Source organism: Rattus norvegicus, chromosome 19, assembly GCF_036323735.1.
Source record: "Rattus norvegicus strain BN/NHsdMcwi chromosome 19, GRCr8, whole genome shotgun sequence".
In the NCBI taxonomy this organism is placed as follows: Eukaryota; Metazoa; Chordata; class Mammalia; order Rodentia; family Muridae; genus Rattus; species Rattus norvegicus.
The window spans coordinates 50,890,442-50,907,222 of NC_086037.1; the positions used below are offsets into that span (position 1 = coordinate 50,890,442).

General features: G+C 37.2%; 1 protein-coding gene across 13 annotated transcripts in view; it reads left to right on the top strand.

Moving 5' to 3' along the window:
- Nfatc3 (nuclear factor of activated T-cells 3) overlaps nucleotides 1–16,781 on the top strand; it is a 74,529-nt gene that overhangs the window by 19,978 nt on the left and 37,770 nt on the right. For all 13 annotated transcript variants that reach the window (XM_063278127.1, XM_063278129.1, XM_063278131.1 and 10 more), the window contains 1 exon segment: nucleotides 2,559–2,721. In XM_063278127.1, the coding sequence (XP_063134197.1) occupies nucleotides 2,559–2,721 (163 nt within the window).

The following is a 16,781-nucleotide window of genomic DNA, read 5'->3' on the forward strand; positions in this document are numbered from 1 at the left end:
TGTGTGTAGGCCAGAAGACAGCCATGGGTATTATTTCTCAGGAGTCATACATCTTGTCATCTTGTTTTTGAAACAAGTTTTCTTGTTGGCCTAGAGCTCACCAAGCTGCTGGCTTTAGAAAAAAAAATACGTGTGTGAATGTGCTCATGTGTGACATGCCCTGTGTGTTGTATTCAGAGAACGGCTTTCTGGAGGTGTAGCTGTTCTTTCCTTTTACCTTTATGTAGATTCTGGGGATTGAGCTCAGGTCCTAAGGCTTGTATATACTGACTTTTCCTTTGTCCTTTTAATGGCAAGCATTTTCTCCCACAAGGTATTTACTTTTTTTTTTTTTTTTTGGTTCTTTTTTTTTTTTTTCGGAGCTGGGGACCGAACCCAGGGCCTTGCGCTTCCTAGGCAAGCGCTCTGCCACTGAGCCAAATCCCCAACCCCAGGTATTTACTTTTAAATATTTATTTAATTGAGATGGGATCTTGCTACATTGCCTGTATTGACCCGTGCTGACCTAAAACTGTATGATCCTACTATTCCAGTCTCCCAAAGTAGCTGGGACTACAGATCCATGCTATTGTGCTTGGCCTTCTTAACTTTTTTTTCCCCTCCAAAATCTTTCAGCAGTCTTAGTTTCTTTCTTTGAGATTAGTTTCTATGTAGCTCAGACTGACCTTAAGTTTACAACATAACTGGCAATGGCCTTGAAGTTCCGATCTTCCTACATCCACCGCCAAAATTCTGGGATAACAGGTGTGTGTCACTACACCTAGTTTTATGTAGTGGTAGGGTTCAAACTCAGGCTTTCTCACATGCTGCTAGGCAAGAACTCTACTTATCAGCTGAGCTTTTTGTCCTTTACTATTTGATCTGTGGATATGTAAATAATTTTACAGTTCTATGTTTTCTCTGTGTGTGTGCACATGTGCGTGTGTGTGTGTGTGTGTGTGTGTGTGTGTGTGTATGTGTGTGTGTGTGTAGGTCCATGTGGAAGCCAGAGGTTGACATTGGATATCTTCCTAATTCATTTGTTTCTCCACTTGATTTTTGTTTATTTGTTTGGTTGGTTTGGCTTTTCAAGTCAAGGTTTCTCTATGTAGCCCTGGCTGTCCTGGAACTTGCTCTGTAGACCAGGCTGGCCTCTAAGTCAGAGATCTGCCTGCCTCTGCCTTCTGAGTTCTAGGATCAAAGTTGTATACCACACTGCCCAGCTTCCCCTTGGTTTTAAAAAAGGATCTCTCTTTGAACCTGGTTGGCTGGAAAGCCTCCTATCTCCCTCCCCAGTGCTGGAATTACAGGCTTGAGCCACAGTGCTGGTTTTTATGTGTGTTTGGGGGATTTGAACCAAGGCCCTCATTATAGAATGGCAAGTACCCTTAATACTGAACAACCTTCCAAGCGCTTGTAATATTTTCAATATTAATAGGCCTAAATTAACGTTTAGGTCTTCACAGTTTAAGTTCTTACTAATCAAGGGAAATATTAACCTTTTAAAAACATACTAAAATGCTTCATGTCTGTTTCAAGCAGTCATGCACTGAAACTAAACTTTTCATCAGTCACAGGACTGCTTGGGATTAGCAGCTCCTCAGAGAGAAGAGTGGAAGGAAGTGGAGGAGACCATAGGCATAATAGATTGATTTCCATAGGTCAGATTAGAGCAGAGAAAGATTCATACTGAAAGAAATATAAAAATTTAGATTTTAAAGGTACTTAGTCTTGGGACTGGATAGATTACTCAGGTTTTTTTTTTTGTTTTTTGTTTTTTTTCTTTTTCTTTTCTCTTTTCTTTTTTTTTTTTGGAGCTGGGGATTGAACCCAGGGCCTTGCGCTTGCTAGGCAAGCGCTCTACCACTGAGCTAAATCCCCAACCCCGATTACTCAGTTTTTAAGAGTACCTGCTGTTCCTCTGAAGACCCAGGCTCAATTCCTAGCATCCACATAGCAGCTATAACCATCTGTAACTCTAACTCTGAGGGATACAATGCCCTCTTCTGGCCTCTGCAGCTATTGGGCCTGCACATGGTACACAGACACACGTGCAGGCAAAACATTCATACACATAAAATGAAAATGAATAAAATTACTTATTCATAGCTACATATGTGTGTATGTGTATGTATGTATATATATATACACATACATATATACATATATGTGTATATATATACACACATAGAAAGATGAGTATCTTTGCTTTAAGAAATTGAACTACTAGTGGGACTAGGGCGACAAACAACTTTAATCCCTCTTGGGAGGCAGAGGCAAGTGGATTTCTGTGAGTTTGAGGACAGACTGGCCTACAGATTAAGTTCCAGGACAGCCAAAGCTACATAGAGAAACCCTGTCTCAAAAAACCCAAACCAACCAAACAAAGAAAAAAAAGAATAGCCCATTAAATACCTCCCATGATTGGTTCTGTAACTTACTAAGTGAAGTAAGTTGATTTTGGAATATTTTTTTAAGCCACTGGAAAAAACATTGAACCTGGCAAAGAGATGCTTTGAGTTTTTGAATCTGCTTTGCAATGTTAATATGATGAAATTGTTCGTGTGTTTTTTTTATAGCACATCTTCATTACCTCCATTAGACTGGCCTTTACCAACTCACTTTGGACAATGTGAATTGAAAATAGAAGTGCAACCTAAAACTCACCATAGAGCCCATTATGAAACTGAAGGTAGCCGAGGGGCAGTGAAAGCCTCTACTGGTGGCCATCCTGTTGTGAAGGTATGAGACTTGGGAGCTTTTCCCTATAAATATATACATGTTAATGATTGAATAAGTATATTGATTTAGCTAAAAGAAATAAGACTCAAATTTGGAGAGCCTCTGTTTTGTGTGCTTGTTGATGTGGCTGTATTTTCTTGGCTAGTCCAAAAGACACTTTCCTGACTTTTCATCTGAGGCAATAAGATGTTGGTGTTCAGACTGCTGTTTTTCTGATTTTAAAAAGACTATATTGTATCAGGTAGTGATGGCTCAGGCCTTTAATCCCAACACTCAGAAGGCAGAAGCAGGCAGATCTCTGAGTTTGAGGCTAGTCTAGTCTGTAGAATGAGTTCCAGGACATCCAGGGCTACACCAGAGAAACCTTATTTTGGAAAACAAAAAACAAAGCAAAAAATATATTGTGTTTATACATACAGTAGATGCTTATTTAATAGATAAGTGATACAGGACTGGGGAAGCAGCTCAGTAGAGAAAGCATGTTCTGTAAGCATGAGGACTTGAATTTCTAACAGTGACTTAAAAAGCCAGCCTTGACTGCATGTCTGTAACTCTCAGCACTAGGGTGTAGAAACTCGCTAATGTCAGTTTTCCAACCAGCTGCCATCCTAGCCTAGTCAAGAAAGCTAAGTTCATTTTCAGTGACAGAACTTACTTGTCACAGGGCAGTAAGGAAGAAAATGATAAAGGAACTCCAAATGCATTCATAACATGTAGCACATATACAAATTTAAGTTATGCAGAAAGTAGAAAGAATAATGCAATAGATTACCCAAAGTTTGTCACCCTGAAAAATAAGCAACGTTTGATAATATTTTAGTCTCTCCTTACCTTTCTCTTGAATATATATTGAGTGGAAGACTAGGTAGTTGTCTGGAAAGATGAGTTAATTTATTTTATTTTATTTTAATTTATTTTACATGTATTTGTGTTTGCCTGCTTATCTGGCATTACAGGCAGTTGTGAGCCTCAGGACTGAACCCAAGTCCTCTGCAAGAATAGCAAGTGCTCTTAACTGCTGAAACATCCTCCAGCCACATTAATTTTTTAAGGATGATGGATTAGTAAATTTTCCATCACTGTGATATCATAAATGAGGTAATTAACTTGTAAGGAAGAAGGTTTGTTTTGGTTCAGTTCTGGAGGTTTTGTCCTGTTGCTTGGTTCTGCTGCATTAGGTGAGCCAGTATGCCATGGTGCAAGCACATGGCACAGGAGCCCTCACCTTACACAACTGAGATTGAAGGTGAGAGCTGGAGATGGACTGGTTCTCAGAGTGCCCCTCCCAACTGCTTAAAGTTTCTGCCACTTCCCAATAGCACTTCAGATTGGCAATAAAGGCTTTAACAAATAGGCCTTCGACAACAAATACATAAACCAAAGCAGATGTAATTATACTAGACATTTTGTGATTAAAATCTTTGTTTTCTTTTAATTTAACTAGAACAAAAGTATGTATGTTTGGATATTTGGTATACTTCAAGTATTCTCATATTTTAAAGCTTTGAATTAAGATTCTTTTATTTTAAATTCATATGAATGGAATATAACATTTAAAACCAGAACTAAGAAATGCTTAGTTTTAAGCCATTGGTGGTGATTCTTGCTTGTAATCTCAGCCTTTAGAATATTAAGGTCAAGGGATCTTTGTGAATTTAAGGTCAGCCTGGGACACATCATGAGTTGTAGGGCTACATAGGCTACATAAGAGATTCTCTTTTAAGAAGGGGTTGGGGTGTGAGGGGAAAAGAAACAGCAAACAAAAATGTTTTTAAAAAATGCACAATAGGGGTTGGGGATTTAGCTCAGTGGTAGAGTGCTTGCCTAGGAAGCACAAGGCCCTGGGTTCGGTCTCCAGCTCTGAAAAAAAGAACAAAAAAAAAAAAAATGCACAATAACCCAAACACCAACATTCATAACTGTCAATAAATGCAAGTTAGAAACAACTCAAGTGCATTAATAGTTAAGCAACTGTAATGTTGCTACTCCCGCCCATCTGTAGGAAGGCACAGATAGTTGATATATACAACAGCTTGTGCAGTTTGCCACGGTGTTTTGGTCTGCCATATGTATACCACTACACCCAATTCTCATGGCTCTCTATGGAAGTATGCTGATTGAAAAATCTGACAGGGTTACATATAATAGAGTATAATTCTATTTATATAGTTTTCTCAAGTTGAAAAAACTGTAGAGACACAAAACAGATTAATAGTTTTCAGGAAACAGAGTTTAAGTGTCAGAAATATAAGAAAATTTATTCATTGTGATAGAATATGTCTGTATCTTTACCAATGTAGTAATTACTTACATCTCTATATCTAATAAAACTGCATATAAACAAGCATATAAGAATACATATAAACTGTATGGGCAGTGTGGGACTATAGTCTGCAGATACACTGGTGCCCGTCCGTTTCTTGGTGTTTTAATAGATTTCAGGACATGCTATTTATGTTTGTGAAGTAAAGGTGCTGATACATGGTAATTTTTGTAACTTTGACTAATGAAAAACAGAGCCTATACTATATAGTTTGGCTAACCTGTTTCAAAAGTTAAAAAAAAAAAAAAAAGAGTGTAGATTAAACAGTGCTAAGTAAACTTTTTTTCTTTTCTATTTTATTGCTGTGCTGAGGGCCAAACCCAGGGCCTCGCATATGCAAGGCAAGTACTGTACAACTAAACTGTCCCTAGTGTGATGCAGAAATATTTCAAATCTTACCTACCATCGAAATGATTGAAGTTTGAAGGACAGTGTTTATAATTTTGTTGTTGTCTTTAGACTTTGTACTTTATCATATGTAAAGATCTATCGCCTAGTGATGATTTGGGTTCTTCAAAAAAAAATTTATACAAAGTCTCATGTAGCCTAGGTTGACCTAAAAGTCGCTGTGTAGCTAAGGATGGCCATAAAGTACTGATCCTCCTGCCTGTTTTTAAGTGCTAAGATGACAGGTATGTGCCACTGTACCTGGCTTTAGTTATATGCTATTGTTATGTGTACATTAACAGTTATTTTTGTTTTGTCACATTTTTGCCTTTAAGCAAGTTATGATATTGAATTTTAATTTTGTGTTTTTAGTATCTCTGCAGTGTTTCAAATAAGTTCATGTTTCCGATATGGTCAGGTTCAGGTGTCCTTTCCAAGTAATTTGGGAGGACTGATAGTGGAAGTGCTGTTATTAAAGTTGCTATAGTATGTCCTGTTGTGACCTTCAGGCTTTAACCCTCCAGCTGAAATTAAATTAAGCAGACACAGGTCTTTACTATGGAAATGATATAGAAACAGAACAAACAATGACTTACTCTTTTACACAGCAGAGTGGCCTGACTAGAAGAGTACTGATAGTAGATGCAAGATTTTAGACGGTATTTTTAGTCATTTACTGGTAGCGTACAGCGTAAATGTTCCTTCTGCAATTGGATAAGGAGGTAGGATAACGGGGCTGGGGATTTAGCTCAGTAGTAGAGCGCTTGCCTAGGAAGCGCAAGACCCTGGGTTCAGTCCCCAGCTCCGGAAAAAAAGAACCAAAAAAAAAAAAAAAAGGAGGTAGGATAACTAGTTATTCTTTTTTAAAATCACTGAGATGCAGAGGAGCAGTCCTATTTTTCTTATCCTGTATTATATGTATTTAAGCAGATGTTGGCAGAAATATATATATATATATTTCTATATGTTTTTTTTGAAATCTTATATGCATGATTGCCTTCCCACAGTAGTAGTTTATCTTATCAAAGTGAAAAGGACAGGTGGTTTTCATCTTTATCAAGCTGGTATAAATACGAGTCTGTAATATGACTAAGGACTCTTTAGTATATGGTGCTTATCCAATTGTGTGATACCTGTAATAACATTTATATACAATAGTAACATTTAAAATTATTTTCAGTTTTAGATTTAACTACTTCATTTTGACCAGGTACTTAGTAATTAGTATTATTCAAATATTATCCTTATCAACCTTGAGTTATTTTGTATTATGAAATTGTCTCTCTTATCCAAAATTTATTTGACAGTGATGTAGAGTCTTTAATGTGCTAAACATATGTATAGACTGATAGCAAGGTAAGGTGCTGTTGTCTTCACATATTTAGATGCAAGTGTGGAGCTGCGGTTTCTTCCATTACTGGATGAATTATTGCTTTCATACATTCTGAACATGAAAGCAATAGGTATGGCAGAAAGAAGCATTTATTTGCCTTGAGTTTTGGAAAGTTCCCAGTTTTCTTTTAGTTTTACATTCTTCATCTGTAGACTGGAAAATAAATACAGAATACACGCTATAGGAATTTCAGGATAAAATGAACTGATTAAAGCATGGTGTATAACTATTCTCTACCGTGACTTTTTTGTCTCTGTAAGTGTAGAAGTGGCAGTTTGAGTGTGACGTTATCATTCAACTCATTTGCTGCTAAACAATCAAAGGAAAGTCTTAATTTCTACCTGGTATGTTTGAATGTGTGTGCTTTTCCAACATCTTTAGTTATTTAGGGCTTTTTTTTTTACTGTGTTCATATTGAACATTTTATGTTTTATTAACTAGTTTCCATTCAATGAAATCTTGATTTAATTAAATTGTTAATGACAAAACAATTTAAAGGAATTAAAAATGAAAATATTGGTAATTTCTTTATATGTAAGTATTAAAATATTTATAGAAAGCTGCAAATTCTGCCTGAGTATAATAAATTGCAGATTGCTGTTGTACTTTAAGAACCCAAGATAATTTCAGGAATTGAGGCACTGATGTCTCTGGAAAGGAGATGTGAGACAAGGGTGAAGACAGTCAAATTGGATGAAAGTCTATAATAACAAGTTAGGTTTCAGAAAGAAAGAGAGAGAGACAGAGACAGAAAGAGAGAGAGACAGAGAGAGTGTGAGTGTGTGTATATTGTTACAGACCAAGTAGTAATTTTTGTCATGTAACAATGCTAGTGACTTTTAGTAGATGATATAAAATCTTCATTAAGACATGAATTAGGGGGCTGGAGAAATACCTCAGTGGTTAAGGGCACTGACTCCTTTTCCAGAGGTCCTGAGTTCAATTCGCAGCAATCACATGGTGGCTTACAACCATCTGCAATAGGATCCCATGTCCTCTTCTGATCTGTCTGAAGACAGTTACAGTTTACTCAGATAAATGAAATAAATCTTTTTAATGGGATGTGGAACAGTCAGAGAATGGACTGGGAAGAGGATAAAATCTGGAGTGTAAAAAAAAAAAGATTAAATAAAATTTAAAAAAATTTTAGTAAAAAATATAATTAAGATCTACACTATATAGGCATAGTGGCTCTTAATATAAAAGACATTAATTAACACCAGCTCAAACTAACTTCAACTAAGTTTTATGAAGATGTGATTAAAATCTACAAAGAAAACTAGGAGTAGTAGTTCACACCTGTAAACCTAGCATTTGAGTAACTTAGAAGGAAGATTGCCACAAGTTCAAGGCCAATTTGAGCTGCTGAGGGAGACCCTATCTCAGAAACTAAAACTAAGTTATATGTATGTATTTAAAACATGGCTCATGTGTAACATACATGCCATTATATTGCAAACACAGAATGCTGGTTTAAAATCTTTTGTTGTTGTTGTTTGTTTGTTTGGGTTTTGTTACTTTTTTGTTTTGTTTTTGAGATAGGGTTTCTCTGTGTAGCCCTGATTGTCCTGGAACTTATTCTATAGACCAGAGTAGCTTTGAATTAATAGAGATCATCTTGTTTCGGTCTCCCTAGTGCTAGGATTAAAGGCATACACTGCCACTGCCCAGCTTAAATAAAAATTTTTTAAATACAAATTTATTAGTGGAATAAGGATTAAAGATGTACATGTGTAATCTAAAAGCCACCACTCTCTTTTTTTAAATTTAATTTATTATTTTGTATGTATGGGCATTTTGAATTCATGTGTATCTGCACTATGTGTACAATGCCCTGAAAACCAGAAGAGGGCATTGGGTCTTCCTAGAATTGGAGTTAGAGGCAGATTATTAGCCCCTCATATGGATTTTTATCTTCCTAGATAGATGTACAAAGATATCTTTGAAAAGAATGATGATATAGCAATATAAACCTGATCTTTAAAAACATAAAAGTAAATTGTGGAAGAAACAGTTTAAAAGAATTTAAAATGGTTCCCTATTGTAGCGAGACAGAGATGGTTCAGTCATTAAAAGCATTTACTGGCCAGGAGGTGGTGACACATGCCTTTAATCTCAGCACTTGAGGCAGAGGCAGATAGATCTTTGAGTTGGAAGCCAGCCTGGTCAGTCTTTGGAATGAATTCCCAGACAGCCAGGGTTTTACAAAAAAAACCCTGTCTTAGGGGATAAAAAGAGGTTCCCTCTTGAGGAACAAGAATAAAAACCCATAATTAGCAATACATATATATGTATACTATTTATATATGTTTATATATTAATATATAGTTTAATATATAATCTATTAGATAGTAGGCTAGTAACTCCCTTTTAGTTTTCTCTTTTTTTTGTTTAAGCAATCTTACATAACTCAAAGTAGCCTTAAATTCACTATATGGCCAAGGACAGTCTTGAACCTCTCAAGAAATGGAATCAGGTATATGACAAACACCATTCTAGACTTCTTTTTTTCACTTATGTTTTGTTAGGACAAGGTCTTCATGTGTAGCCTTATGGGAACTGAGAACTCACTAAAGAGCCCTGTCTGGCAACAAACTTTCATTAATTTTCCTGCCTTAGCTTCTTAAGTGCTGCCAATTTAGATGTGTACCACCAGGCCTGTCAGGCCAACTGTGTGTGTGTGTGTGTGTGTGTGTGTGTGTGTGTGTGTGTGTGTGTGTGACTTATATGATTTAATAAACAAAAAATAAAATGATATATGAACAAATAATACAGATAGCTACAAACGGGGAAAACAGTTATTTATGCTGGTTATTATTTTGCTTATAACTTAATAGATTAAAAGTAGTATGTCTTGGGGCTGAAAATATTGCTCAGTAGTTAAGAGCACTGGTTGTTTTTTCTGAGGACCCAGGTTTGGTTCCCAGAGCCAACATGGCAGCTCACAACCATCTATAACTCCAATTCTGAGGAATCCACTACCCTCTTTTGTTTTTCAAGGGTATTGCATACACAAATGGTATACAGTCATACATACCGGCAAAACATTCATACAAATAAAATAATTTTTTAAAAAAGTGGTATCTTAGCCAGGTGGTGGTGGTGATGCCTTTAATCCCAGTACTCAGGAAGCAGAAGGAAGCAAATCTGTGATTTTGAGGCCAGCCTGGTCTACAGAGTGAATTCTGAGACAGCCAGGCTGCACAGAGAAACCCTGTCTCAAACAAAACAAACAAAAAGTGGTATCTGTTGTTAATTCAAGATTTTCCACTTATTTACTAGTCATTTGTTTTTGACTTGTATATTCTATCCATGTATCCTTTGAAAAAGGTAGTTGGAATTATGGCTTATCCATCTTGAATTAAGTTGTTTCTGGAATGTGAATTACACTTAAGAATCTTGCCTTTAGTAAAATGGTGCCGTAAGTCCTTGGTTGTATCCCTATGTCTTTATGCCACATTAGTTGCAGATTTTGTAGACTAGTAGTTCTCAATTATGTCAGACCTAAGTCTATCCTTTAAAAAACAATAAAATGGACATTCACCAATAATATAGGTGAATTTACATGCAATATTAAGAATGTCAATGTTACAGTGTTCAAAGGAAGTATAGAAATTAAACTATAAAGGTAACTTAATGAAAATAATGTTCCAAAATGAAAAGGCTTGCTAATGACTTAAAGAAGACAGTGAAGTAGTCATTTAAACAAAGGTGTGTGTATTGGTCAGTAACCTAAATTCCATGAGTTGCATTATTTGCAATGACACAATTTTCTGAAATGAACTGTTTACGTGGTAATTAAACTCATGAAAAACTTAGAAATGTTAAAGCTTAAAAATGTTTTGTGTTGGGGGTTGGGGATTTAGCTCAGTGGTAAAGCGCTTGCCTAGCAAGCGCAAGGCCCTGGGTTCGGTTCCCAGCTCCGAAAAAAAAGAAAAAAAAATGTTTTGTGTTTTTATATATATATATACCAAGGATTTGGATTCTAGTTTTCTCTCTCTCTCTCTCTCTCTCTCTCTCTCTCTCTCTCTCTCTCTCTCTTTTTTTTCCTTTTCTTTTTTTTTTTGGAGCTGGGGACCGAACCCAGGGCTTTGCACTTGCTAGGCAAGCGCTCTACCACTGAACTAAATCCCCAACCCCCAGGCTTATAGTTTTCTAATCTTTTTCTATACTTGAATATTTGATGGGGCATTCCAAAATACTTGTATGTGATGTAGGCTAGTTAGTCACTTTGAAAAACTGTGATTAATGAATGCATTGATGGGAATTTCTGTTTCTAGCTTCTCAATAATTGCCTATAGTGTATCCCACTTCTCTTGTTAGGTGAATATGAACACTCCATTGCAAAAATCATTTCTCATGTTGACAGCTAAAATTCAAAATAGGTTTCTGACTAACCCCACCCCTTCCTAGAGGACAATACTGTCCATGTTAAGAAGGATTAATCTGACTCACAGTCTTAAATCAGGTGGAGCTCAAGAAGTCTTGTGGAAGAGTGGGGGAGAGAATTGAGGAAGCTAGAGGGGTTAAAGACACCACAAGAAGACCTATAAAGTCAACTAGCCTGGGCCTGTGGGGGCTCACAGAGGCTGGGCCACCAACTAGGGAATATGAAGGAGCTGGATGTAGCATATATGCAGCTGCAGCTAGGTCTAGATCTAGGTCAATCTAGGTCTCTGTTCCCTGCCATAGGATACCTTTTCTCCTACCTGGGCTGCCTAATTAATTGGTCCTCAGTGGGAGAGGATGTATCTAGTCCTGCTGGGACTAGATGTCCCAGGTAGGATGGTGCCCAAGGAGTGTGTTCCCCTTTCTCTCAGAAGAAGAGGGGACAATGGGGAAGGAATTTGTAAGGGTGGGACTGGGATGAAAGGAAGTGGAGGCTGTGGTTGTGATGTAAAGTGAATAAAAAGTGATTGGAGAAAAATTAGAAACTTTAAAAAAAAAGTACTGTTCTGGAGCTGGACATGGTGGCATATACCTTTAATCCCAGTATTTAGAAGGCAGAAGCTGGCAGATCTCTCTCAGTTTGATGCCATCCTTGTCTACATAGCGTTCTTGGTTAGTCAAGGCTACATAATGAGATCTTGTTCCAAAACAATCAAAAATATCTGTTCTGGACCTGGGCCAGCAAACAATAGTCTTCATGAACCCAGACTGGCCATATATTTTTCTTTGTACAATTTGTAAGCTAGGAATAGGTTTCATGGTTGGAGGAAAATAGCAAGAGGATATAGTTTAAAATATGTTAAATTCAAATTTAAGCTCTCATAAAGCTGTACAGAAACATGGCTATTGTAAGGAGCCAAGGAAGCCCTAACTAAGTAAGTGAAGTCCTTAGTGAGTGTGTGCGCTCCTGACATAAGCTTAGGCCATTTAAAGGCCTCAGAGGGAGATGTCAGAGCTTCCCTTCCCAATATGTGTAAATATTTACAACCTGGACAAGGTATGTATACCGTAGTTTTGTCTTCCCTGTATATTTATGGCCTGAAGACTGGTCCCCTATAGAGACCCAAAAACAACATCAGAAAATACAGATATTACATTATGATTCATAACAGTAGCAAAATTACACTTATGAGGTAGCAATGAAAATAATTTTATGGTTGGTGTCACCACAACATGAGGAGGGTGACAACATTATTAGGAAGGTTAAGAACTGTTGTTTCGGGCTGGAGAGATGGCTCAGCGGTTAAGAGCACCCAACTGCTCTTCCAGAGGTCATGAGTTCAATTCCCAGCAACCACATGGTGGCTCACAACCATCTGTAAAGAGATCTGATGCCCTCTTCTGGTGTATCTGAAGACAGCTACAGTGTACTTATATATAATAAATAAATAAATCTTTAAAAAAAAAAAAAAAAAGAAAGAACTGTTGTTTCACCCAGGTAATGGTGGCAAGTGCCTTCAATCCCAGCATTCGGGAGGCAGAGGGAGGTGGATCTCTGTAAGCTTGAGGCTAGCCTCACCTACAGATGGAGTTCTAGGACAGCCAAGCTACACAAAGAAACCCTGTTTTGGGAAGAACAATAACAAAAAAGCAACTGTCTTGGCCAGATATGGTGGTACTTGTCTATAGTCCCAGCAGACAATCTGGAGATGCAGACAGATCACAAATTCCAAGCCAGCCTGAGAAAGTTCCTGGGTTTTAAATCAGCTTGTGCTGCAAGACTCTGTATCAAAGCTTGTCATGGTAACACATGCTTGTAATTCTAGCATTCAAGAGGCAGAGCCAGGAAGTATCCAGGAGTTCAAAGCCAACTGTTGCTCCATAATGAGTTTGAAGGCAGTCTGAACTACCCAAGACCCTGTTTTAAACAAAACAAAAAGCAAAACCTAGGGCTAAACAGATAGTTTAGCTGTTAAAGAATAAGGTTCACACCCAAATCAAAAACATCTGTTTGCCATCTTAGCATCTGTTGGAATGTCCTGGTCTCTATTTAGAAGGCCCAAGAGATGCTGGACCTTCTAGCCTCAGTTTACCCTTTGATACCTTGCGTGGGGAAAAACATATGGAGGAAGCTGCATACTTTGGAAGCTGGGAATGGGTTCAGTATCTTTTGAGAAAGTGACTGTGGATTTCATCTGACAGGAGTGACAGTGTGGAGATGATCCTGAGGACCTTCAGTAGGTTTGTGATGCTTAGAAAGTTACAAGTGTGTATGTCCAACCTGAGTTGATCTTCAAGATGGAGCCTAGACTTGGGCCATGGAACATAGCAGAAGCTATACCATCTAGCTTCTTTGTCATCTCTATGAGAACATGACAATATGGTACTGAGGATGAGATATTACAAAGGAGAAAATCATGACAGCTAGCTCATTCTCAGAAGCTGATCCACCTCGTCAATCATCAAAAGTACTCATAGCTGAAAGAGCTCAGCTGATTCCAGCATGAGTTACTGACCAAATCATGTGTTTATAAATGTAAAGTAGTTTGTTATTTAGGGTTAGGTAATGATTTCCTTTTCCTCATGTTGAAGTTGCATTACTTCTTAGATGCTGTGTTATATGGTAAACATGTAGATAAAGATTTACATGATTTCTGTTTAAATTCGTACTCTACCACACACCACAGAAGGAAATGGATATCTACAGTTTGATCATTAAGCTAGAGACATTAGTAAACCATATTGTGTAGTGGAGATTGGGCTCAATAGAGCATAGGTCAGTGATTTACATTTGAAACTTACTGGTTGTGGCTCCTTGAGCACACACAAGCTCACTCTTTCTTGGAGTTTATTAGAAAAGTTAATGTCATAGACAGATAGAAGCAACAGCATGACAAGGTCTTTGAAAAGAATAAATAGCTCCCCACTATCATCACCAACACCACCAATAACACCAAGGCACCAGAAATCCTCTCCTTGAGTCTTGGAAGAAATACCATTAGGAATTATTTTCTCCCACATCTGTCATATCTTACCCTTCTGCTTACTATAGCTAAGTCAGACTTTATTTGCTAGTGATAACTTATTGTAGAGGGTACTGAAACTTAGAATTTCTGGCTTGTTATGCTATATGTAGTCAACCATGCAGTCAATCACAAATATCTCTTTAGGATTTCATAGATAACATTTATTGTATTTATTACTTTCTTTTGATTGTTTCTATTCCTGCTTCACTGTAATTTAAAAATTTAGAAGCTTGCCTGATTTTAGTGTTTTCATATTTTTAACTGGTTTCCATGATTCTAGTTACTCTTACCCTCACCCCCACACACTGTTTTTTTCATGATAGAGTTTCTCTCTGTATAGCCTTGGCTGTCCTGCAACTCAGTAGATCTGCCTGCCTCTGCCTCCCAAGTGGTAGGATTAAAGACATGAGCCACCGCCTCCTGGCTCTTTTTTTTTTTTTTTTACCCTTGAGAGAGAGAAAGAGAGAGAGAGAGAGAGAGAGAGAGAGAGAGAGAGAGAGAGAGAGAGAGAGAGAGAGAGAGTTTAAAGCCTATAGCACCCAATATTCCTAGGTGGTCTCCCATCCAAGTACTAACCAGGCCCAACCCTGCTTAACTTACGAGATCAGACAAGATCAGGCGCATTCAGTGTGTGTGGTATGGTCTACATCTTATATTTTTAAAAATATATTTATATCTTTCAAGAACTTTAGTTCCTTAAAATTTAACACAGCATTTTTAAAGGATTAATTTATCTTATATGTGTGTGGGCCTGAGAATATGTATATGTACAGCATATATGCAGTGCCCATAGAGGCTAGAAGAGCGTATGGGATTCCCTGGAAATGGAGTTACAGAGGCTGTGAGCCTGCTGATGTGTGTGCTGGGGATTTAACCTGGATCCTCTGCAGGAGCAATGGGTGCTCTTAGCTACTGAGGCTTCTCCAACCCCTTGCTTTTTTAAATGTCATTTATTTATGTCATATTATGTCATATTATGGAATACTGATGAATTAATAACATTTCAATTAAATAAAAAAGACTGCTTCCATAATAGAGTCTCAATAAGAGACAGGATGATAAATAAGACAGTTTCTGCTTTTTGGAGCTTGTATGGTTAAAAGCGTTGATAGTAGTCAATACTATGAAAATTAATCAATCAGTATAAGAGATGTAGGTTCTGAGGGTACTGATCTTTAGGAATTAAAGCTAAATGAAATGAAGGCAGAGGATAATAGGCAGATCAGAAAGAACATTCAGAGGGTTAAAATACTAAGTAGTCCTGATGTTAAAGATAGACATAGTGGCACACGCCTTTAATCCCAGAGCCTAGGAAGCAGAGGCAGGCAGAATCTGTGAGTTTAAGGATAGCCTGATCTACAAAATGAATTCTAGAACAGCCAGGACTACACAGAGAAACCCTGTATCAAAAAACCAAAATAAATAAGTAAATAAATAAACAAATCTTGAGGTTAGGAATGGAATGGGCAGTGGTTCCATAATAAACCAGTGTGTCTAGAGTGGCTATGGAAAGGAACATAGGACAAGATAAGAACAGCAAAGGTCCAAATCTCATAGGCCTGCCTGTAAACCATCATAGAGATTTGAATTGGCTCTGAATAAAGGGAAACCATTAGGGAGTTTTCAGTGAGAGTAAGGAATGATAATGGGGGACTATGGATTTTTAAAAAATTATTAGATTTATTATTGTATATGTGTGTGAGTAGACATATATACATATGGAGGTCGTAAGACAAATTTGGGAGTTGGTTCTCTCCTACCATATGGGTCTGAAAATTGAAGTCAGAATGTTAGGCTAAGAAGCAAATGCTTTTACCTGATGAGCCATCTCATTTGCCTATGATTTTTTTAAATAATAATAATAATAATAATAATAATAATAATAATAATAATAATTTGAATGTGGCAGTTCATGCACTGGAATGGGAGACTCCACTCCAGAAAGTTTACAAGCCTGGCCTACATAGCAAGACACTGTTCTGAAAATAAATACATAAATAAATGTTAAAAACATGCTGATGAGGACAAAGGTATAAGATAGGTTAAAATATTTGTCTTTATGATTATAGATGTAAATAGGCTCAGAATAGTGACAACCTGTGTCTGAAAGAACATTAAAAGGGTTAAATATTGGGCTGGAGAGATGGCTCAGCGGTTAAGAGCACTGATTGCTCTTCCAGAGGTCCTGAGTTCAAAAGTACATTTGCAGGGCTGTGGAGTACAGCTAGGTAGTAGAATATATACTTAATCTATACAAAACTCTGGGTTCATTTTCCTGCACCAGAAAAATATATCCTTATTTTTAATTATGTGAATACATGCAGTCTTTTGTCTTTGTGTATTTTTTTTAAGTTGTATTGTGTTTATTTGCTTTTCCTCTCTCCCACTCCTCTCACAGTTGTATGTACAACTTTCTGGAGTTGGTTCTTGCCTTATATCATGTGAATTCCAGAAATCCCGCTTGGTGACTGGCAATCGCTTTATCCATCCCAGAAGGGCCATCTCTTTCTTTTTCTTTCTTTCTTTTTTTTTTTTTTTGGTT